The following is a 23,171-nucleotide window of genomic DNA, read 5'->3' as shown; positions in this document are numbered from 1 at the left end:
TCAGGAAGTTTGTGTATGGCAGTACTGCGATTTTCCGAATGAAGTGACATTGAAAGCATTACGAGGTGGTCTAAACAAATTTGAGGAAATATATAGTTACTGGTTGAGTTTAACACATACGTTTAAGAATCGTGTTATTAGAAGACCATCATGTTACATATACACACGTTTGAAGCAGACTGTAGTTCCCGTAGCAACACTCAAATAAATAAAGATGCTTCTTATCAACGAGAAATAACACGCTCTGCTTAAGGAGCACTTTCATAACGAGCATACTATTCGAAGAAAAGCAGAAACTGATCAAATCTGGTTAAAAAATGATTAATCAACATCTGTTAACACTAGATTTATTACATCCCATAACATAAAATGTATATTAACTATTTAAAGCGGTCGCAGGTTCGAATCCTACCTCGGGCATGGATGTGTGTGATGTCCTTAGGTTAGTTAGGTTTAAGTAGTTCTAAGTCTAGGGGACTGATGACCTCAGCAGTTAAGTCCCATAGTGCTCAGAGTCATTTTTTGAAGTATTTAAAGGCCGCCGGTGTTTAGATAAGACAAACTGTAATGTATTTATTTTGTCTTACATACAGTACAAAAGCAAAAATACGTAAGATGTTTCTAGTTATGCTTGTATTGAGATATGTTCCTTTCCTTTGATCTTCCGCCTGATGTACGAAAAATTACAGCCGAACACGATGCATATATTCACCATTACGTCAAAACTCTAAGGGTAGCGTAGTTATGTCAGTTTATACCCGTTAGTTACGACTGTTTTATCAGTTAATAAACAGCCGTTTGCACGTCCTTTGTGCTTGCCGCCATATCGCGATTCTAAAATGCTGGCTTCAGCGACACCAATGATACTGTAAACAGTATTTCCAGTCTAGTATGCCTTTTTGTAGTTATATCCAAACGTGTTGAAATTCAGCGGACTCGATGTTAAGCTCCATCCCAGTCACACATGTTGCGTTTCAGCAGTAGTGGACGCCACTGATATATTCCATGAAACTGGATTCCTAATCATGTTTTCAGTGTTCTTGTCAGGTGAGGTGTCAACACTTTCGATTAAGAAATGTTTAGACATACCTACCACTACGTCGTACTGGTCATACAAATTGTAATACTACCAGAAATCGACAGCTAAATGTATATATTGTTGCACAGTTAGAATTTAAAAATTTTTTGTAGTGTTAGATATGAGCAAACTTAGCGAACATGAAGATTTACAGGAAGCATGAAACAGGTTCCTCGTCTTGTTACAATCTCTTTTGTTATTTCAAAAGCATCGAAACATATGGTGTAGAGTGAAAGTTCGGAAAGCACAGAAGCAACTGAAGACCACATTTGCTAGTTAAAAGTCTGTAGAATTTCATAACTAGACTGACATGCAGATGAATATGACAAATAAATGGCTCCATCTAATCTTTCTGAAATCATTGTACTGCAAAAAATGTTGGAAACTCTCGTTTTAATATGAATCATTGCTAAATGTGATCTTCAAAGTTACTACTTCCGATGTGCAGAAGCAAGTTATGAAATTTTTGTGTGTATCTGAAGTTACAGTAAACGCATGTTTTTAGTGCATTAACAACAGTCCATGCCATCTTTTTGTGATGTCGATGAGCTGATTATTCTCAAACATAATTTTGCATGCACTTATAATTTGGTAACGTCAGCTCACATCTTACCGATAGTGTTATACCCTACTGAACATTCTGATTTAGGTCAGTTATACAGAATAAACTGTTTGATACTACTTTTTGATTTGAAGCGTTTTATGGTATTTTAGTTTTTAAATGCTCACTGCATAGTTTTTGTTAAAGCACACGATACGTTGGAGCATCTGCAACGACTGTATTTTCTATTTGTTTGTTATTAACGAGAACATTTGAATCAGTCGCAACATGTGAGCATAGTTTTCCAGAATGTTGGTCCTCCCATTAAATTCACTTTAAAACGGAGGAAAGTCTACATTTACATCTACATAAATACTTCGCCCTTTAAAACGGAGGAAAGTCTAAATTTACATCTATATAAATACTTCACAAGCCACTGCCAGTCGCTTTCTTCCCTGTTTCAACTGCAAATAGAGCGAGGGAGAAACGACTCTCTATATGCCTCGGTACGAGCCCTAATTTCTGTTATTTTTGTGGTCCTTACCCGAAATGTACGTTGGTGGCAGCAGAATCGTTCTACAGTCAGCTTCAAATGTCTGTTCTCTAAATTTTTTCAGTAGTGTTCCTCGAAAAGAATGTCTCCTTCCCTACAGATATTTCTATTTCAGTTCCCGAAGCATCTCCGTGATACATGAATGTTATTTTTAACTATCGGCAACAAATCGAGCAGCCCGCCTCTGGATTACTTCGATGAATTCCTTTAATCCTATCTGGTGCCGATCGCAAGCACTCAAGCAGTACTCAGGAATCGGTAGCACTAGTGCACTATGTGCGATGATCTCCTTTATAGATGAAAACACTTTCCTAAAATTCCCCCAACAAACCGAAATCGACCATTTGCCTTCCCTACTACAATCCTTGCATACTCGTTCCATTTCATATCGCTTCACAGCGTTACGTCTGGATTTTTAATCGACGTGGTTGTTTCAACAACACACTACTAATACTGTATTCGAACATTACGGGTTTTCTTTTCCTACTCATCTGCATTAACGTACAGTTTGATACATATAGAGCTGGCTGTCATTCATCACAACAACTAGAAATCTTGTCTAAGTCATACTGTATCCTCCTACAGTCACTCAACAATACCTTCTCGTACACCACGGCACCATAAGAAAACGGCTGCAGATTGCTGCTCACACTGTCCGCAAGATCACTTAGACGTACAGAGAGTAACAGCCGTCCTATCACACTTCCTTGGGGCACTCGCGACAATACTCTTGTCTCTGATGAACACTCGAATTCGAGGACAACGTAATGAGTTGTATTGCTTAAGAAGCTTTCGAATCATTCAACATGCTTGTATCTTCGTTAACAGTCAGCAATGAGAAACTGTGCCAAATGCTTTTCGGAAATTTATGAATAAGGAGTCTGCCTGTTGTCCTTCATCCATATGTCACAGTATATCATATGAGAAAGGGACAAGCTGACCTTTGCACGAGCGATGTTTTCTAAAACCGTGCTGATTCATGGATAGAATATTTTTCGTCTCAAGGAAATCTGTTATATTCGAACTGTGAATATGTTCAAGAATCCTGCAGCAAGCCGATATTAAGGATATTGGTTTGTAATTTTGTAGGTCCGTTCTTCTAATCTTCTTACATAGTAGAGAAGATAATTTTGAAGATAACTGTTTCCTGAAAACAATGTAACATTCCTTCATTTAAGTTGTTCAGATCACAGCAAATTCATGTGAACGTGCAAATTTTATTTAGGCTGTTCCAGACTACACAGTTTATTATTCAGTATTCAAACAGTAAACTTTCGATCACGAAAATGTAGTTAGCTTTACGAAAAGAGCATTTATTTAACACAAAATCACCCATCTGAAAGATACAAACAATGTTTCATAGGCATCGTACTCTGGAATCTTCTATACTTAATCATTAGTATTTAACGTACCTGTTGTTACTATGTTCATTCTTTGATTTTTCCGCAACCGAAAACATATAATTTTGTTTAAATTTATTATTAAATCCTGTTATGAGTAAAATAACTGCACTGGCACTTGAGATATAGAGAATGTTCCAGCGGGCGTGCATTTACTATAAATTGCAGCATAAAGCGCGTCAGAAGACAGAGATTCAGTTAGGCTCCTTACTTCTTTGTAAATAGTTCACATGTCATCTGATATTAATAAGCGAGTCAGCCAGTGCTTCTTTATCTTCACAGTCTCTTTGCTCTGGTTTTACTACGAGGTGCCTATTCAGTATTGTTTTTGCTGGTTATTATGAAGATTTTTACGAATAAGATCTCCTGTTAAGTTGAAAAATGTAACTTCGTTACATTTGAAGCTAATTTTCTGGAAACATACGACTGAAGATTTAACAGGGCATGGAGAAAAGTAAAATATAAACTGCGAACCAAAGAATTGTCTCCATTTTTATGAATTCCAAGTGTGGCTACCCCTGGAAAACGAGGTCTTTTCTGCAGAGTATATCAATAGAATATGAGTGTGATATTTTTTAAAAGATAAATTTTTGATCATTCACATTAAATATGAGAATAGTAGGGTTGAGTTTATTAGAAGGTGTTGTGAAATACTAAGATTTTCTTTAACAGTTTATTTCAGTATATTTATTTTTAAACCTGAAGGAATTATTTCTAAACTGAGGAGGGGTGGTTTTACACTTCAGTTAGTAATGGCGCTCTCCGTACATGGTTACCATTACACAAAATAGGTTAATGTATTCTGTGTTTCTGCAAACTCTGCTGTTAACTATGCAAAAGAAGATTTGTGTTCTCCTTAGCAGAAGAACCTTGGCGACAGTTTTATTTACCAGAGCAAAGTCGAAATTGGTGGCACGTTAGATGATACGTTTCTTTTCCCAGGTAGATTGCATTTATTCCCTCGTTCTAAAGTCGATAGGAGGATGCTAGATGAACACAAATAGATTATCTGTTTTCACTTAGCGTGCAGCCAGTAAAATGGTTAAAGGTTTACGCGCCCTGAAATCAGTTGAAATCACATCTGTACACGTCATCATTCAAAAATAGTGTTTTATCAGTAAGTAAAAACCTCTATGTATCAGACACACAACAGCTGGCGCTAACATCTACAAAAGTATATCTGTGGTTGCACTATTTTTGTAAATTCTAAGTGATTAAAAGTTAGTTTTACCATAGCCTGAGGTATCGAATATAGTGCAAAATTAGCAATTCATTATTTAGTTTCTTCATTTCTTTCTCAGTCCTACAGTTGACGCTGAGCCAGTAACGCTCCGTAAATTCGAAATGAAAGTGCTGTTTTAGCTTTTTCAACTGCACTAATGGTTTCAAAGTCTATGAAAAATAAAATAAAAATAATTTTTTTTGTAAATGTACGCACATAATTTAATTGTAATTGGCACTGTGAAACATACAAATCAATTTACAGTGCTCTAATTTTAGTTGGTATCTCGAGCGTTGAGGCAGGAGAAAACATTTTAAATACAGCCTAGACCGCAATAAAATAATATTTTCAGTGATTACCGGTTTCGGTCAGAATGTGACCCTCTTTAGACCATTTATACTATGATGACAGGCGTTGACAGTCACAGAACGTCAAGTATATGAGCAGTTCATGTTGGTGGAGTCACAAAACCTGCACCGTTCATCTTAACGCCTACCATCATGATGTAAACGGAATGAAAATGGTCACATTCTCACTGAAACTATTAACTATTGCAAATAAATATTTTATTGCAGTCAAGACTGTTTTTATTCCATTTTTAAACTATTTTAGCCAGACAGCCGTTTTTCTCCACATAAATATTTTCAAAAATTAGGAGAGAACATTGATTTAAAAATATGACAAAAATCAAAATTATGATTCTTTGCTTCGACAGATGAAGGAGAACTCTGTTCGCAAGAATTCAAATTATACTTTCGTGGAATCTGTGGGCTTTGAACCACCACTGTTTACCTCTTTTCAATGCACGCTGAAAATAAGGCTCTAAATATTACTTGCTAGAAGTGTTTAAGTTTTATGTCGCCATCTCCAGCCTGTTGAGGATTTCACTTTTTCCACCTCCATTATTGAGCCTATGATGTCATAGATTGTATAGGTGATGACGTCGTTAATGATGTCGTTAACTCCCTACCCCCCCCCCCCCCCCCCCCCCTTCCCAGGTCATTTACCTCGTCTGACCCTCTACTGTTCAACCTACAACATTATATCTGTAACTTGCTTTGTCGTTACAGACCTTGAATCTGCTTTGTTCAGGTTCTATTGATACGTAAGGCCGTGGTACAATGTGCAGGCACAACGGAGCGGTCGCAGTGGTTGTCTTGGCGCGTGGTACTGCTGTTCACGTTCCTGCTGTCGCTGATGCTCAACACGTACTACGGCGCCGCCGTCGTGGGGTCGCTGCTCGTACCGCCGCCCAAGACAATCCGTACCCTGCGACACCTTATAGACAGCCCCATACAGGTCGGCATTGAGGACATCGGCTACAATCGCGACTACCTTGAGGTTCGTAGATACACTATTCTTAATTTTCTTTGTCCTTTTTTTCCAGAGTAAAGTTTGTCGATATAGTTGTCTCACGTTTGAGGTTAGGACATTATTTTACACCTGTCTCTGATGAAATGCTGCTCTGCATCTTCTTTCCGTGCTTCTCTTTGAAGACAAACAGTAAACCTGATTGGTAACTTATTGTACATCTCGATACTTTCGCAGTGCAATGAATTAATGATCCATGAAGCCACATCCACATAGGCCGCGCTGCGCTGCGTCGGGCAGCGCAAAACCAAGAGAAGTGGTTCGGCGCAGCTCGACGCCGGTGTGGAAGTCAAACCACGCCTCTCTACGCAACAACGAACAAGTTGCGCGCAGTACAACTACATCAAAGAAAGTGGTTCGTTTGTAGGCGGCACTGTTTGAAAGGCGTTTCTCGTTACACGCTGTTACTGTTGCGCGCGCACACACTGGAATATTGCTGCGCCTCTACCAACACTATGCCCCATTGTGCGCCTTTCAGCTCTGCTCTGCGCCTCTACCAACACTATGCCCCATTGTGCGCCGTTCAGCTCTGCTCTGCGCCTCTACCAACACTATGCCCCATTGTGCGCCGTTCAGCTCTGCTCTGCGCCGCGCGTTTCAGTGCGGCGCACCCAGTGCGGACGCGGCTTTACAGTTCGCCAGTGGAACTGCAGAAACCCTATTTCTTCTCCTCATATTTCGGCTGTATATCTTTCTGCCATCTCTAAGTGAGTCGAAAGACTGAAGCTGCAAGGAAGCCGCAGGAATGTCAGCAAGTTCTTCCATAATCTCCGGTTTGCTATGGATTTCAAGCCTTAACGGCTGTGTCTCCAAAGTGGTTAGACTTAATTTTTGTGTTTCCTATTGCGATGGTTGCCCTCGCTTGCACTGCTCTCCTGTTTCTGTCTTCCTTGTTGACAGCGCTACTGGAACATTAGATCTGGAGCAAGTGGGACTATCTAGAGGTGTTTAGGGGTTGCACCTGAGTCCAACTCTGCGGATGTGGCGATTTGGTAATTGCGCTGTCTTCAGGTAGAAAATCCGAGTAATGTGACAGAACCTCTTACGAAGGGGAGGCATATGGCTCATCTGTTCGAGATCGCCGGATGAGTTGCCTCATGGTAGTTGCAGAGTGAGACGGATCGCCCTGATCTGGAGTCGTAGGAACCGCTTTATGTTCGTCTTCACAGTGTTGCTCCATATGGTGCCCGCATAAACCAGGATGTAGAAGATAAAACCACACTCAAGATGACTGCAACTTATGGCGAGAATGAAGATTTCAGATTCAGGAAGGGATAGAATATGTGCAGTCTTTCTGGTGTTGCTCTTTATTAAAAAAAAAAAATTGTCTGCGAGAGCACTGGCTCTGTGTGCCGGCTGGCCGACAACCTCACAATGATGTATCGTCTGCGTAGGATGATTTTTGTGGCCTTATAAGTTTGAATAGTTTGGCTCGAGCCCCCACGTGCTATGGCACGAAAATATATATATTTGTTACACTCAGATTAATTGAGTGGCTTAGAGATGTGGCTGGTCTTAATGTTTGGCTTCGTTTTTCGTCATAGGGTGCCAGCTTACATCTGTCATAAACTCAATTTTTGAACTGAAATAAAATATTACAAAAAAATGCAGGCAGGTATTGCGGTGAAATTTAAAATATTTAGTCACTTACGTTGATTTATAATTTGAACAAGTAGTTTAGTTTTCTTCAATACATTCACTAAACACTTAAAATGCAGTCTGAAGGGCTTTTACGTAAGGGCGGCCGTTAATAACTGATGCTACAACACTTCACTATAAAATTCATACGTCGCGATCACGGCACTCGACAGTCTGTTCACAATTCACAAAATACGCTTTTGTCTGCTGTCCTAAACCACTATACTGCGCTCAGCTTGATCGCTTTCGAACGTCGCTACATATATACTTGTCCCCGAACGTGGCTACCAACCCACTACTACCCCAGGTGGGTGGCTCGTCCGGCTCTTAGCGTCGCTCAGAACCAACTGTCCTTAAAGATGACCGCCCTATCCATCGTCGAAACGACTGCCTAACTCAAAACAATGTTTGATAAAAATTACGAATATTCTAAAAGTAAACACAAAAACATATATCATATATTGAAACATACGGAAATTTTCCGGGCAATAACAATTTAAAGTTCAGTTTTTTGTATCTGCAACCGTTTTCTCACAAATAATGTTCATGTGGTGTGATTTTGCTTTTCCCGGATTTTTGATACCAAACGTAAATAAACTGCCACTCTAACCTCCTGTGCCCGCATCTTGTGGTCGTGCGGTAGCGTTCTCGCTTCCCACGCCCTGGTTCCCGGGTTCCATTCCCGGCGGGGTCAGGGATTTTCTCTGCCACGTGATGGCTGGGTGTTGTGTGATGTCCTTAGGTTAGTTAGGTTTAAGTAGTTCTAAGTTCTAGGGGACTGATGACCATAGATGTTAAGTCCCATAGTGCTCAGAGCCATTTGAACCATTTAACCTCCTGCCATAGTTTGTACGTTCACAATGCTAATCGACTGTGGCCTTAATCTTAACACCACTAGTTGCGGACCCGTCCGTCCATTAGCAGAAATAATTGGCTACACACATGTTCACGCCATCTTCGTGCAAGAACTGCCTTAACTGAAACCGTTGACATTCCACACACAAATAGTTGGACCTCTTATACTATGGGGCATGGTGAGTTTGTGACGATGACATGGTGGCAGCCTGGATGGCTTCCTTGATAGCAGCTGTGATTTTTTGCACGACTGTCTATAGCAGTTCTTTTGTAGACGTGAGAAACTTGAGAAGTCGTCTCTTGGAGATGCTACAGTCATGTTGAATCCTGTTGCCGCTTGGCATTGTCAGGAGTCAGCGATTGCAAGACTGCTTTCTACGTCACTGACTGATTCGATAGCAATACAGCATTTATTCATTCACCGAAAAAACATTATAGATTTTGGGATACGTAATTCTCTTTAAAACTTTTATCCATTACGGATGTGGAGCATTTCGACTGTGATGAATAAAGGTCCCCACAAATGACTGCGTTCAGTCTCCTTTTGTTTCAGCATATAATTTTTATTTTCCATTACTGGTTTCAAATCACCTACCAATGCAACATAAAAAATGAATAATGGAACCAAAGGCGACTGGTTGCAGTAATTTGTGGAAACCATAATTCCTTTATCAATAGCATAATGACGCATGTACACCCCCACCCCCCACACTTACACACACATGATGTACAAGAAATGTAACTCTTATATTGTTGTAAATAAATGATTTTTTTGTGTTTCGCCCACAAGAGCACTTCAACTACTTGCAGTACGGTATTTTGCACTTTCTCGTTTCAAGACCTATACGTCACATGTTCTAAAAATTCTGTCAGTGAAGAGAAACTGTGATCTAGTAAGAATGACATAAAGATTTTACTAAAAACTGAGAATAATGAAATAATTTTTAACTTATATGGAAGACTACTGTACATTTTTTAAAATGATTTCCTTGCTAAGTGAACATGGAACTTTCTTGTTTTCCTTACAAAACGTTCATGGATATTTATCGTTTTTTTTCTTTTTTTTTACGTATGCTACAGGCAGAACTACGTAACTGATGTATGGACAAGGGAGGAAAAGTGTGTTTTCATAGAACACAGGAATTTTTCTCCCACCCATTTCCGTAAACAAACTATGTTGTTTGCGAGCCAGATAGAGCCGATAAATGCTGCTGGAGAGCGCTGTATTTGCAAATCAGATGAAGAGCCCGTATTTTGCAATACATCAGTTCGCTTCCAAGAGTGCAGCAACCACGATGGAACTTACGTGCTTAACGATGAGAAACACGTCCCGTATATTTTTATTTATTTATTTATTTAACCTGATCAGATTAGGGCCATCAGGCCCTCTCTTACATCGGACCAGTGTTCCACACATGCAGCATTTCACACATCAGAGTTACATCATGACCATAGTTTAAATGAGAATATTAGCTTACTCTATTGACAATATGAATAAAGAGTAGTGACTAAGACCTAATAAAGTAAATGCGGCAGTATTTTTACAACAGGTGCTATACATACAGATTATGATAAAAGCAATAATAATAACAGTAAAAAAAATGTAGTGATAAACATGACTAAGACCCAATAAATTAAATGCTGGCAGTATTTTTACAGCAGGTGCTATACATACAGATTATGATAAAAGCAATAATAAGCAATAATAATAACAGTAAAAAAAATCAAATAATAATGACAAACATGAGAAGGATTGGCAATAGTATTGAAGGGTTGTGCAGATGTACATAATATCTTGGTGTGTAAAGTAGATGTTTACTAGTTTAGCGTTCTTTGGGGAATGGAGATTTAAGGAGGGGGAAAGAGGGAAGTAATGAGGTGAAGTGCATTCATGTACAGAGGAAGGCATTACTGTTGCTTAAGTAGATATATCATTAACTGTTTTTTGAAGCTGGACATGTTTTTAAGTTCTCTAACATAACGAGGGAGGTTATTCCAGAGTCGGGTTCCCGCTACTGTAAAGGACTTGGAGAAGGTGACTGAGCGATGCAGTGGAACGGAGAGGATTTTATTATAATGGGAACGTGTGTTTCTGTCATGTTGTTCCGACATGAGCGCTATGGACGAGGAGAGATATGAGGGACAGTTTACATTTATAAGGCAGTAGATGAGACAGAGTGTATGGAAATCTCTGCGTTTGTCTGCACGCAGCCAGGACAATTTTGCATATGCTGGTGAAATGTGATCAAAAAGTCGAACGTCACAGATATATCGGACGCAGGCATTCATGACCAGTTCTAGACGTAGGGAATTTTCCTGAGAGAGGCCTTGTAGGATAATATCGCTGTAGTCAATGATTGGGAGTATAAGCGTTTGTACTCATTTCTTTTTCAGATCGAAAGGGAAGAGTTTTTTATATTTTTGTAGGACATGAAGGGATGCTGATGCTTTTTTGCACACTGCAGTTTAGTGCTCTGTCCAATTTAGATTTTCATCTATTATTACTCCCAAACTCTTTGCTGAGGGAGAGAAGTTAATATTTGTTCCATTTAGGATGAGAGGTGGTACGGATTCCCGATGTTTTGGGCTAATGAGCTTAGAGTGACCAACAAGTACCGCTTGGGTTTTAGATGAGTTTAGTTTTAGACCTATGTCCTGTGCCCATTTTGACAGTGCATAGAGGTCAGTATTGAAATTTTCAATAGCTTTCTTGAGATTGCTTGGTTTCGCACTTAGATACAACTGAAGGTCATCAGCATACATATGGTATTTGCAATAGGTCAGAACCGATGACACATCGTTGACATACAGAGAGAAGAGTATAGGACCTAATACTGAGCCTTGGGGAACGTGTGACACTACCTGCCGCCATTGTGATTTTATATTCCCAGATAGGACGCGTTGCTGACGAGACGTCATGTATGAGCGAAACCATTGCACTGCACTTGGTGAGAAATTTAGACCGCTAAGTTTGGCCAGTAAGATGTCGAAGTCGACAGTATCAAATGCTTTGCTGAAATCTAAGAAGCAAATGATAGTCGCTTCTTGTGTGTCCATGGCAAGTTTCAGGTCATCTGTCACCTTTATCAGAGCAGATGTTGCGCTTCGATGTTTACGGAAACCTGATTGGTATTCGTCTAGTAGGTTGTTAGTAGTGAGGTAGATGGTGAGCTGGTCATGAACTATATATTCCAAGGTCTTTGATAGTGCAGGAAGAAGGCAGATGGGGCGGTAGTCAGAGGGTGCTGTGGCTATGTCCTTTTTAGGCAGTGGCTTAATTTGTCCCAGTTTCCAGGCCTCAGGGAAAACACTTGTGATTAATGAATCGTTGAAAATGCCTGTCATAGAGGGCAGTAGTTGATCAATAATAAGTTTTACCATCTGGATAGTGATACCATCATGTCCAGTAGATGCTGATCTAATCCGCATTATGGCTTTCTTGACAGTATTGCAAGTGACGTGCTGTAGATAGATTTTTTCTTTGCTACAGTCGTTCAATCCCATGAAGTAATCAATGATTCTCTGTTTTTTTTTTTTTTTTTGCGGTACAATTTTGGTTGTAGGTAACGTGAAGAAACGGTTTAGTTCTTCAGCTGGGACCATGTGATTTTCTGCAAATTTTATTTTGCCTAAACCGAGACTACGAAGATTTTTCCACAAGATAGCTGGTCTACATCTATTGTCAGCTAATGTACGGGCATGTCTGAGCTTAGCGTTTCTCACCGCTTGACTGACTTTGTTTCGTTTCTGCTTGTATACAGCATGATTTTCAGGTGTAGGGCGTATCTTGTATGCTCGATGTGTAGCATCTCTGAGATTCATGAGCTGTTTTAGTTCATCAGTCAGCCAGGGTGCAGGTTGCCTTTTTACTTTTCTGGTCTTTATTGGAGCATATTTGTCATACAGTTCAGTAATTTTGTTAGTGAAATCCTGGAGTTTGTCATTTATGTCCATGAGGGGAGTAGAGGTCATCCCCCAAACTATTTCTTGTGCCTCAGTTTCGAGTTCAGGCAAATTTATGAGTTTGAGGTCTCGGTATGTAGACAGTTTTTGTTTCTTTCTAGGACTTTCTAGTGAATACGTCATGGAAATGATGTCATGGGCAGAAATGCCAGGCGCAGATATTTGAGGGGTGCGGATTATTCTGTTCGGAGATTTCGTTGCGAATATATCAATGAAAGTGTGACTGGTAGTCGTGTGATGAGTAGGTGCCAGCTGAAGTAGCGTCATATTTGAGGAAGAAAGCATCCTCTTAAATTTCCCAGCGGAAGGACTATTGCACAGAAAATTAATGTTAGTGTCACCTGCTATAATTACATGTTCATATGACGATTCGAGACTAGAGAGGGCAGTTTCGAAGCAGGCGAACCCACCTACTTTAGGAGGTTTGTAAATGACACATATTAAGCACTTTCTGTTAAGTGATTTGATCTCTATGAACATATATTCCACTTGTTTATCTACATTGTTGTCGGATGTGTGTAGTACTGTAGGTGACAAATCAGAGCGTATGTAAGCCCCTACTCCGCCCCCTCGTCTGTTGCATCTGTCGTGCCTGAGAAAGATATAGTCATCTAGGTTTACGGAAGTTGTAGGAATACTTGGTTTAGGACGGCTTTCGGCCCTGCAGGGTAGTTGCCACTTTTTTTCATCAGTGGCTGTTGTTACCTTGCTGTCGGTTGTACTGTTTCCCGCGGCCTGGGTGAGGATAGTGAGAGCACTGAGTGAATTGTCGATAATTTGCGGAACCACGACGCAAACCTTGTTTTCTAGGCGCTTCAGTCCAGAACCGCGCTACTGCTACAATCGTAGGTTCGAATTCTGCCTCGGTCATGGATGTGTGTGATGTCCTTAGGTTAGTTAGATTTAAGTAGTTCTAAGTTCTAGGCGACCCATGACTTCAGATGTTAAGTCTCATAGTGCTCAGAGCCATTTGAACCTTGTTTTCTTGCGGTGGCACCCTTGAAGCAAACGCAGCCACGAAAGCTGGCAACATGTTTTTGACTGCAGCCTGTGCTGAGGACTGGCTCTTCCTGTTTCAAGAGCAGTGACGGCTGTCGTGTTCCCCAGACCGCATGGAGCAGTGCCACGCGTTGCGGCCCGCAACATGACGGTCGTAACACTGCAGCTCTCTTCTCTGTCTGTACGAGTTCTCCGTCGTCACGGACATCGCTGTGATGCTAGTGATGGGCCATAAGGCATGACTGTGGGATATGTAATTACAATGAAATGAATACTTCTAGCTGAATACAGGCGTTGATATAAGTCAACGGGGTCAGTTGAAAAAATGTGTGCCTCGACTGGGACTTGAACCTGAGATCTCCTGCTTACGTGGCAGACTCCGTATCCATCTGAAGCACCAAGGACACAGAGGATACTGCGACTGCAGGGACTGTCCGAAAGAACAGATACCATCTTCATATATATAAGGCTCACCGGCCATTTGACCATCTTCTTCCATGCGGGTGCACAAACAGTGCCCGAACTCTTACGGGAATCGGCAGTAAAGCCGCGAGTAATGAGTTTAAAGGGCAGGGGCACTATGAATATAGTGCGGGCCAACAAGATGCGAATGTGGGCCTCACGGGAGGCGTGCCAGAGATAAGTCCGTAAAGTTGCACTGTCCTCTGTGTCCTCGGTGGCCCAGATGGATAGCGCGTCGTCCGTGTAAGCAAGCAGGAGATCCCTGCTTCGAGTCCCGGTGGGGCACACATTTTTTCAACTGTCCCCGTTGACTTATATCAACGCCTGCACGCAGCTAGGGGCATTCTTTTTCATTGTAATTTCATTCTAACGAGTTGCATGGTCACCGATGGTATCTGTTTCGGACATGTCCGAAAGAAAAGATAACATCCATATACAGAAACCTTATACCGATCATTACCCAAGGGCCTTACTGAGATGGTCTCACTGCCGACGTAATGTCTGAGAAGTTTGTACAGTTCGTCGAAGTCTCCGTCAAATTGGACGTCGACTGGAGGAAGTATCTCTTCCTTCGGGGTTATTCAGCTGCCATTTCGAGAGATTGGAATTTATTGGTGATCTGTGTGGCTGTGTAGTACAAAGAACTGCACCTCTTGCCATCCTTTAGGTTGTACAAAGCTATTGGGCACTCTTCTTATTCAGCGAACTTCGTGTATTTGCTGTCGCCCTGCTCTTGTATTTCGGTGTATTTTCCGACGTAGAAGGTGTCTGGTGAATCTCAACCTCGGAGTCGGGCATTGGCATGGCAAGCAGGTCAAGTTCCATAGTACGAAGAAACTACAGAAAGTAAGTTACACATGTCGGCCCACGCTAAGGCCACTGTGCGAGTAGAGTTGCGCATTCTCAGAAGGGTTACCTGCAGAGACAATTCTGTTGCGGTATGCATAACAGACGCATCACGGTGTGTGAGTGACATGGCGCGGCAACTGGGAATGCACTCCAAAGTTGAATTACGCACGATTTTTGTAGACAAAACGTCCAAATAGCCCACAGATTCGCCATGACATTACGGCAACATCGCGTACAGCGGTAGCGAAATTGAGCCAACGATTTGTTCAAGGCCGCACAGAGGTGGGCGATGCTGATCCTGGAGCAACGCCATCGACCAAAGACGACGATGCCAAGGCAACTGAGGAACTGATTTACAGCAGTCACTGAGTAACTGTCGGCGACATTGCTCGACAGATGCTTATCTGTATAGGCAGCACTCATTTCATCTTCTGAGATCGTCCGTAGTATTGGAAATTGTGCTCACGGTGGGTTCTGCGATCACTACCGCCTGCACACGAAAGCACAAGAGTTATAGCTCTCCGGACGGCTTTGAGCGTTACTCTGTGGAGGGTAAAGATTTCCTGCACACGGAAACACAAGGTTTTTAGCTCTCTGGACTGCTTTGAGCATTACTCAGTGGAGGGTAAAGATTTCATAAGTCGCATCATTACTGTCGATGATACATGGGTCCATCATTTCACACCAGCAACAAAGAGAGCGTACATGGAATGAAGTCACATGCATGCATGAGCGAAGGAACAGGCACTGCGGCGACTACAGCCGTTATGAAATGCATGAACTGCATTCGCAGTTGCGAATATGGACATGCATCCACGTCCGAAGGAACTTCGCATCGTAATTCGTAATAACACAGGCACTGCAATGTCGAATTTATCCGCCGACGCCGGACAAGCGACTTTCAAGTAAAATGTCTCCCCTGCACGGGAATATACATAATGGATGTACGAGTAGAGGTTGCGGTCACGTGGTTGGCTAAATATGGGAGTTTGGGTCTGGCCGTGAGTCGTGCTCGGGTAGCCAAATTGTAAGGCGACCGCTAGCGATAAGTGGATTCAAGTCCCTGTCCCGCACACCTTTTCATTATTGCCATTCCATTCTACAGCTGGTGACTATCCATATTCACAACTGCGAATACATTTAATGTATAAAGAACAAGAGACATGTAAAATTAATCAAAGGTCTTGTTCTCCTGCACTACAATGCAACACCCCACACTGCGCTTATAACACACATTTTGCTTCAAAGTTTTCGATGGGACGTTTGGAAGTATCTGCAATATACTTCACATCTTGCACCATGCCATTTCCCTCTTTTCGGCAACCTGAAAGGACATCTTGGGGAAACAGATTTTCCAATGATGGGAATATTCACACAGCTGTTCTCGAATGGCCCCCAGTCCAAGGAGCGAATTTCTGTCGCCGAGAAAGCGAACGATTGGTATTATGTTTCGACCGTCGTTTACAGAGGTTTGGCGACTGTGTTGACAAACAGTGCCATGTATCTGTGTCACAATGAAGTGTAGCGCAACATTGAATAAAATGTGTAACTTACTTTTTCAAGTCCCCTCGTGATATCCATCTGTCTGTTAAAAGAGCAGGTTTTGTTATAGATAGACAGTAGACTGCGACAGACTTTCGAGCGTGCAGAGCCGTGGCTCCTTCCACAACGCACTCGATAGCATCTCAACTTAACGACGTCACTAATTCGAACGATGAATCAGCACTCGCTCCGGTCCTCTTACAAGGTAACCGCGCCTACTCGTCATCGCCGATTTCGTTCAAATTTTATATTGTGCTTGGTCAGAAGTTAAATTGGCTCCAGATGGCCAAGTGTTTAGAAAAAATAGCATTTTTTGTGAGGGTAGACACGAATGACGTCTACCTCCTGGACTCAGAGGCCATACTCGGTTCCTAGAGGCGGCTGGATAATTTGGTGAGAACAGCTAGCCTCGCCTGCAGCGTGCAAGCAGTTATCGTTTTGCAGCATCGTCCCCAGAACCGATCGCTGTCCTCTGGTTGGAGGAGAGCGCAAAGTTTAAACAAGGCTCAGACGATTCTGCGACGGTGTCGGCTGCAAATTTCACGACCTCCGCTATCGGGCAGTGAATTGTAGGATACTCCTTGATAGATCAGGTGTACGTTAGTCGATGGAAGCGGCTACTAGGGTAGCAGAGTACAGGTGGCGTGCACTTGTGGGTTTCTTTAGGTAACAGAAATCCTTACACAGGCCCGATAAATTGCCTTATGAGTCCAGTCGGAGTAGCATTGGTCATAGCAGAACAGAGAAAGGAAATATCAATATATAGTGTCAGTTAACTGCAGGAGCGCCTATGGGATGGTTCCACAACTGTTGTTGTTGTTGTGGTCCTCAGTTCAAAGACAGGTTTGATGCAGCTCTCCATTCTACTCTATCCTGAGCAAGCCTCTTCATCTCCGAGTAACTACTGCAAACTACATCCTTCTGAATCTGCTTAGTGTACTCATCTCTCGGCCTCACTCTACGATTTTTACCCTCCAAGCTTCTCTCCAGTATCAAATTTGTGCTTCCTTGATGCCCCAGAACGTGTCCTACCAACCGATCCTCCTAGTCAAGTTGTGCCTCCTATTCCTCTTCTCCCCAATTCTATTCAGTACCTCCTCATTAGTTACGTGCCGGCCGCGGTGGTCTCGCGGTTCTAGGCGCGCTGCCCGGAACCGTGCGACTGCTACGGTCGCAGGTTCGAATCCTGCCTCGGGCATGGATGTGTGTGATATCCTTAGGTTAGATAGGTTTAAGTAGTTCTAAGTTCTAGGGGACTAATGACCACAGCAGTTGAGTCCCATAGTGCTCAGAGCCATTTGAACCATTAGTTACGTGATCTACCCATCTACAGCATTCTTCTGTAGCAACACATTTCAAAAGCTTCTATTTTCCTCTTATCCAAACTTGAAATTGAAGTAGATAATTCCTGTGAGTTAGTGAGGGCAGAGGTCACTCTTGGCAACCGGAATACAATAATAGTTGAATCCTTTTACCTACCTCCCAAATCAGATGATGCAATTACTCAACGGTTCAAAGAAAATTGGAGTTTAAGTTCAAACACGTACCCAACTCATACAATTGTAGTTGGTGGTGATTTTAATTCGTCCTCGATATGTTGGCGAAAATAAATGTTTAAATCCGGAGGCACGCATAAAACATAATACGAAATTGTGCTTAATGCATTCTCTGGAAATTATTTCGAGCAGTTAGTTCATGAGCCCACGTGAATAGTAAACGGATGTCAAACCACACTTGACCTCTTAGCAGCAAATAATCCTGAGCTAATAAGAAGCATCACAACGGATACAGGGATTAGTGAACACAGGTTTGTCGTAGCGAGATTGCACATTGTAGCCCCCAAGTCGTCCAAAAACAAACGAAAAATATATCTATTCAAAAAACCAGATACTATTTCAATTGTTGTCTTCCTGAGGGCCAATCTCCACTCCTTCCAAATTAACAGTGTACGTATAACCAGATGTGACTTGAATTCAAAGAAGTAGTATCGACAGAAATTAAGAAATTTATACCAAATAAGTTAACAAACGACTCAGATGATCCTCTTTGGTACACAAAAAGGGTCATAACACTGTTGCAAAAGCAACGAATAAATGAGGACAAATTCAAACAACGCAAAATCTCCAAGATTGGCGGTCTTTTATAGAAGCTCGAAATTAAGCACTGACTTCAAGGCAGGATACTTATAACAGTTTTCACAACGAAACTTTGTCTCGAAACCTGGCAGGAAATTCGAAGGGATAATGGTCGTATGTGAAGTATGCTAGCGACAAGACACAATCAATGCTTTCTCTGCGCGATAGCAATGGAAATACTATCGACGACTGTGCTGTCAAAGCAGAGTTACTAAACACAGCCTTCCGAAATTCCTTCACCAAAGAAGACGAAGTAAATATTCCAGAATTCGAACAAGAACAGGTGCTAACATGAGTAACTTAGAAGTAGGTATCCTCGTAGTAGTGAAGCAGCTTAAATAACTTAACAAAAGCAAGTCTTCTGGTCCAGATTGTATACCCGTTAGGTTCCATTCAGAGTATGCTGATACAATATCTCCATACTTAACAATAATACAGAACCGTTCGCTCGCAGAAAGATCGGTACCCACAAACTGGAAAGTCGCACAGGTCACACCAATTTCAATAAAGATAGTAGGAGTACTCCATTAAACTATAGTCACATATCATTAACGTCGATATGCAGCAGAATTTTGGAACATATATTGTGTTCGAACATTATGAATTACCTCGAAGAGAACTGTCTATTGACACGCAGTCAACATGGGCTTAGAAAGCATCGTTCCTGTGAAACACAACTAGCTCTTTATTCACATGAAGTGTTGAGTGCTATTGGCAAAGGATTTCAGATCGAGGCTGTATTTCCTGATTTCCGGAAGGCTTTTGACACTGTACCACACAAGCGGCTCATAGTGAAATTGCGAGCTTATGGAATATCGTCTCAGTTACGTGACTGGATTAGTGATTTCCTGTCAGAGGTCACAGTTCGTAATAATTGACGGAAAGTCACCGAATAAAACAAAAACTATTTCTGGCGGTCCCCAAGGTATTGTTGAAGGTCCTTTGCTGTTGCTTATTTATATGAACGATTTAGGAAACAAACTGAGCAACCGTCTTAGGTTGTATGCAGACGATGCAGTCGTTTACCGACTAGTCAAATCATCAGAAGATCAAAACAAATTGCGAAACGATTTAGGAAAGATATCTGTATGTGCAAAAAAATAGCAGTTCACCCTAAATAATGAAAAGTATGAGGTCATCCACATGAGTGCTGAAAGGAATCAGTTAAACTTCAGTTACACGATAAAGCAGTAATATCTAAAGGCCGTAAATTCAACTAAATACCTAGGAATTAGAATTACAAACAAGTTAAATTGGAAGGAACACATGCTGTGGGGAAGACTGGCCAAAGACTATGTTTTATTCGCAGGACACTTAGAAAATGTAACAGATCTACTAAAGAGACTGCCTACACTACTTGTCCGTCCTCTTTTGGAATATGGCTGTGGTGTGTGGGATTCTTACCAGATAGGACTGAAGGAGTACATCGACAAAGTTCAAAGAAGAGTAATACGTTTTGCTATATCGCGAAATAGGGGAGAGAGTGTGACTGAAATTATACAGGATTTGGGGTCGACGTCATTAAAACAAAGGCGTTTCTCGTTGCGGCAGAAACTTCTCACGAAATTTCAATTACCACTTTTCTCCTCTGAATGCACAACTATGTTGTTGATGTCGACCTACAGGGGGGGAAACGATCGTCATAATAAAGTAAGAGAAATCAGTGTTCGCACGGGAAGATACAGGTGTTCGTTTTTTCTGCGCGCTGTACGTGATTGGAATAATAGAGAATTACAGTGAAGGTGGTTTGATGAACCCTGTGCCAGGCACTTGAATGTGATTTGTAGAGTTTCTATGTAGATGTAGATAAAGAGGTAGGAACTGTTTATCGTCCATGTTGCGCTTCCGTAAATAGCTACCGTCCATACAAATACTTTCAGAAAAGACTTCCTAACACTTAAATCTATACTGGCTGTTAACAAATTTCTTCTCTTCAGAAACGCTTTACTTGCCATCACCAGCCTACATTTTATATCCTCTCTACTTCGACAATTATCAGTTATTTCGCTGTCCAAATAGCAAAAGTCATCCACTATTTTAAGTGTCTCATTTCCTAATGTAATTCTCTCAGCATCATCTGATTTAATTCGTCTACATCCCATTATCCTCGTTTTCCTTTTGTTCATGTTCATCTTACGTCATCTTTTAAGACGCCATTCAACCGTTCTTCCAACTCCTTTGCTGTCTCTGACAGAATTACAATGTCATCGGCAAACCTCAAGATTTTTATTTCTTCTCCATGGATTTTAATTCCTACTCCAAATTTTTCTCTTGTTTCCTTTACTGCTTGCTCAATATACAGATTGAATAACATCGGGGATACGCTACAGCCCTGTCCCATTCCGTTCTCATACACTGCTTTCCTTTTGTGCCCCTCGACTCTTATAACTGGGTACTGGTTTCTGTACAAGTTGCAGATAGCCTTTCGCTCCATGTATTTTATCTCTGCCACCTTCAGAATTTGAAAGAGAATATTCCAGTCAACATTATCAAAAGTTTTCTCCAAGTCTACAAATACTATAAACGTAGTTTTTCCTTTCCTTAACCTATCTCATAAGATAAGTATCGTCTTACGTCTTCCTAAATTTCTGATCATCCCCGAGGTCAGTTTCTACTAGTTTTTCCCTTCTTCTGTAAAGGATTCGTGTTAGAATTTTGCAACCGTGACTTATTAAACTGATAGGTTGGTAATTTTCACACCTGCAGTACCTGCATTCTTTGGAATTGGTATTATTACATTGTTCTTGAAGTCTGAGGGTAGTTCGCCTGTCTCATACATCTTGCTCACCAGATAGATGAGTTTTGTCATGGCTGGCACTCCCAAGGCTATCAGTAGTTGTAACGGAATTTTTTCTACTCTCGAGCCTTGTTTCGACTTAGGTCCTTCAGTGCTCTAGCGAATTCTTCACGCAGTATCTTATCTCCCATTTCATCTTCATCTATGTCCTATTCCATTTCTATAATATTGCCTTAAATTTCATTTCACTTGTATAGCTCGTCTATGTATTCAAATGGTTCAAATGGCTCCGAGCACTATGAGACTTAACATCTGTGGTCATTAGTCCCCTAGAACTTAGAACTACTTAACCCTAACTAACCTAAGGACATCACACACATCCATGCCCGAGGCAGGATTCGAACCTGCGACCGTAGCAGCCGCTATACCACCGCGGCCGGCTCGTCTATGTATTCTTTCCATATTTCACCTTTCCCTTCTTTGCTTAGGACTGGTTCTCCAGCTGAGCTCTTGATATTCATATAGACAGTTCTCTTTTCTCCGGAAGTCTGTTTAATTTTCCTGTAGCCGGCATCTATCTCAACCCTAGTAATATATGCTTCTACATCCTTGCATTTGTCTGCTAGCCATTCCCGCTTAGCCATTTTGCACTTCCTGTCGATCTCATTTTTGAGTTACCCAAGGATTTTTACTAGTTCTCGTCTTTTTATCTTCTTGATCGTCTGCTGCCTTCACTATTTCATCTCTCAAAGTATTTCTTTCTCGTGTTCTCGTCAACCGTTCCCTGTGTATGCTCTCTCTGAAACTGTCTGCAACCTGTGGTTCTTGCAGTTTATCCGGGTCCCACCTCCTTAAATTCTTACCTTTTCGCAGTTTCTTCAGTCTTAATCTGCAATAATATCCAATAAACTGTGGTCAGAAGCCACATCTTCCCCTGGAAACGTCTTCCAATTTAAAACCTGGTTCGTAAATCTTTGTCTTACCATAACATAACCAATCTGAAACCTTCCGGTATCTCCAGGTCTCTTCCACGTACACAACTTACTTTCATGATTCTTAAATCAAGTGTTAGCGAACTAATCTCGCTTTTAAAATGTAACAATGTCGACATAGTACTTGGGACAGAAAGCTGGCTGTAACCAGATGTTCATGGCAGTGAAATTCTAAACTCCCATTGGAATGTTTATCGCAAAGATAGCTGGAAAGCTGGTGGTAGAGGCATTTTGATAGCAATAAAAAACACAATGAAATCTGATGTTGCCGCAAAACAGTGAAACGGGTCATTGACATTAAATAATATCGCAACCGAGACTGTTTTTGTTCTGAAACACTTTTGAACCGTTTGCTGTCACAGCCTGTCACGATGGAATGGGAAAATTCTTACGATAATTTCTAGTTATATTAGTACAGACTCAGAGTGCGAAAAGGTTTGGGTGAAGGTAAGTGTTAAAGGTGGATCAAAGATGGTCATCGTATCCTTTAATCGGCCTCTTGTCTCAGCAACAGCAGTGGTGAGACAGTTGAGCGGAAACCTGGAAAACATTTCGCGTAAATTTCCTTGTCATGTTGTAGTTTTACGTGGACAGTTTAACTTACCAGCTATAGACTGCAGATTCAAGTGACTAGGACTGTTAGCAGCGACAGAGAATCATGTGAAATTATTCTAAGTGCCTTATCCGAAAACTACCCTGAGCAGTTCATCAGAGAACCGACTCGTGGAGATAACAAAATGGCTCTAAGCACTATTGGGCTTAACATCTGAGGTCATCAGTCCCCTAGACTTAGAACTACTTAACTAACTAACCTGCCCGAGGCAGGATTCGAAC

The 23,171-nt window shown here is 41.4% G+C and overlaps 1 protein-coding gene across 1 annotated transcript in view; it reads left to right on the top strand.

Moving 5' to 3' along the window:
* LOC126298233 (uncharacterized) overlaps window positions 1–23,171 on the top strand; it is a 182,288-nt gene that overhangs the window by 66,137 nt on the left and 92,980 nt on the right. Inside the window, exon 3 of the mRNA XM_049989539.1 lies at window positions 5,924–6,135. Coding sequence (XP_049845496.1) covers window positions 5,924–6,135 — 212 coding nt within the window. The remainder of the gene's footprint in view (window positions 1–5,923; window positions 6,136–23,171) is intronic.

The sequence above is a fragment of the Schistocerca gregaria genome, chromosome X, assembly GCF_023897955.1.
Source record: "Schistocerca gregaria isolate iqSchGreg1 chromosome X, iqSchGreg1.2, whole genome shotgun sequence".
In the NCBI taxonomy this organism is placed as follows: Eukaryota; Metazoa; Arthropoda; class Insecta; order Orthoptera; family Acrididae; genus Schistocerca; species Schistocerca gregaria.
Note: the sequence above shows the minus strand (reverse complement) of the source record. Positions and strands in the feature narration are given on the sequence as shown.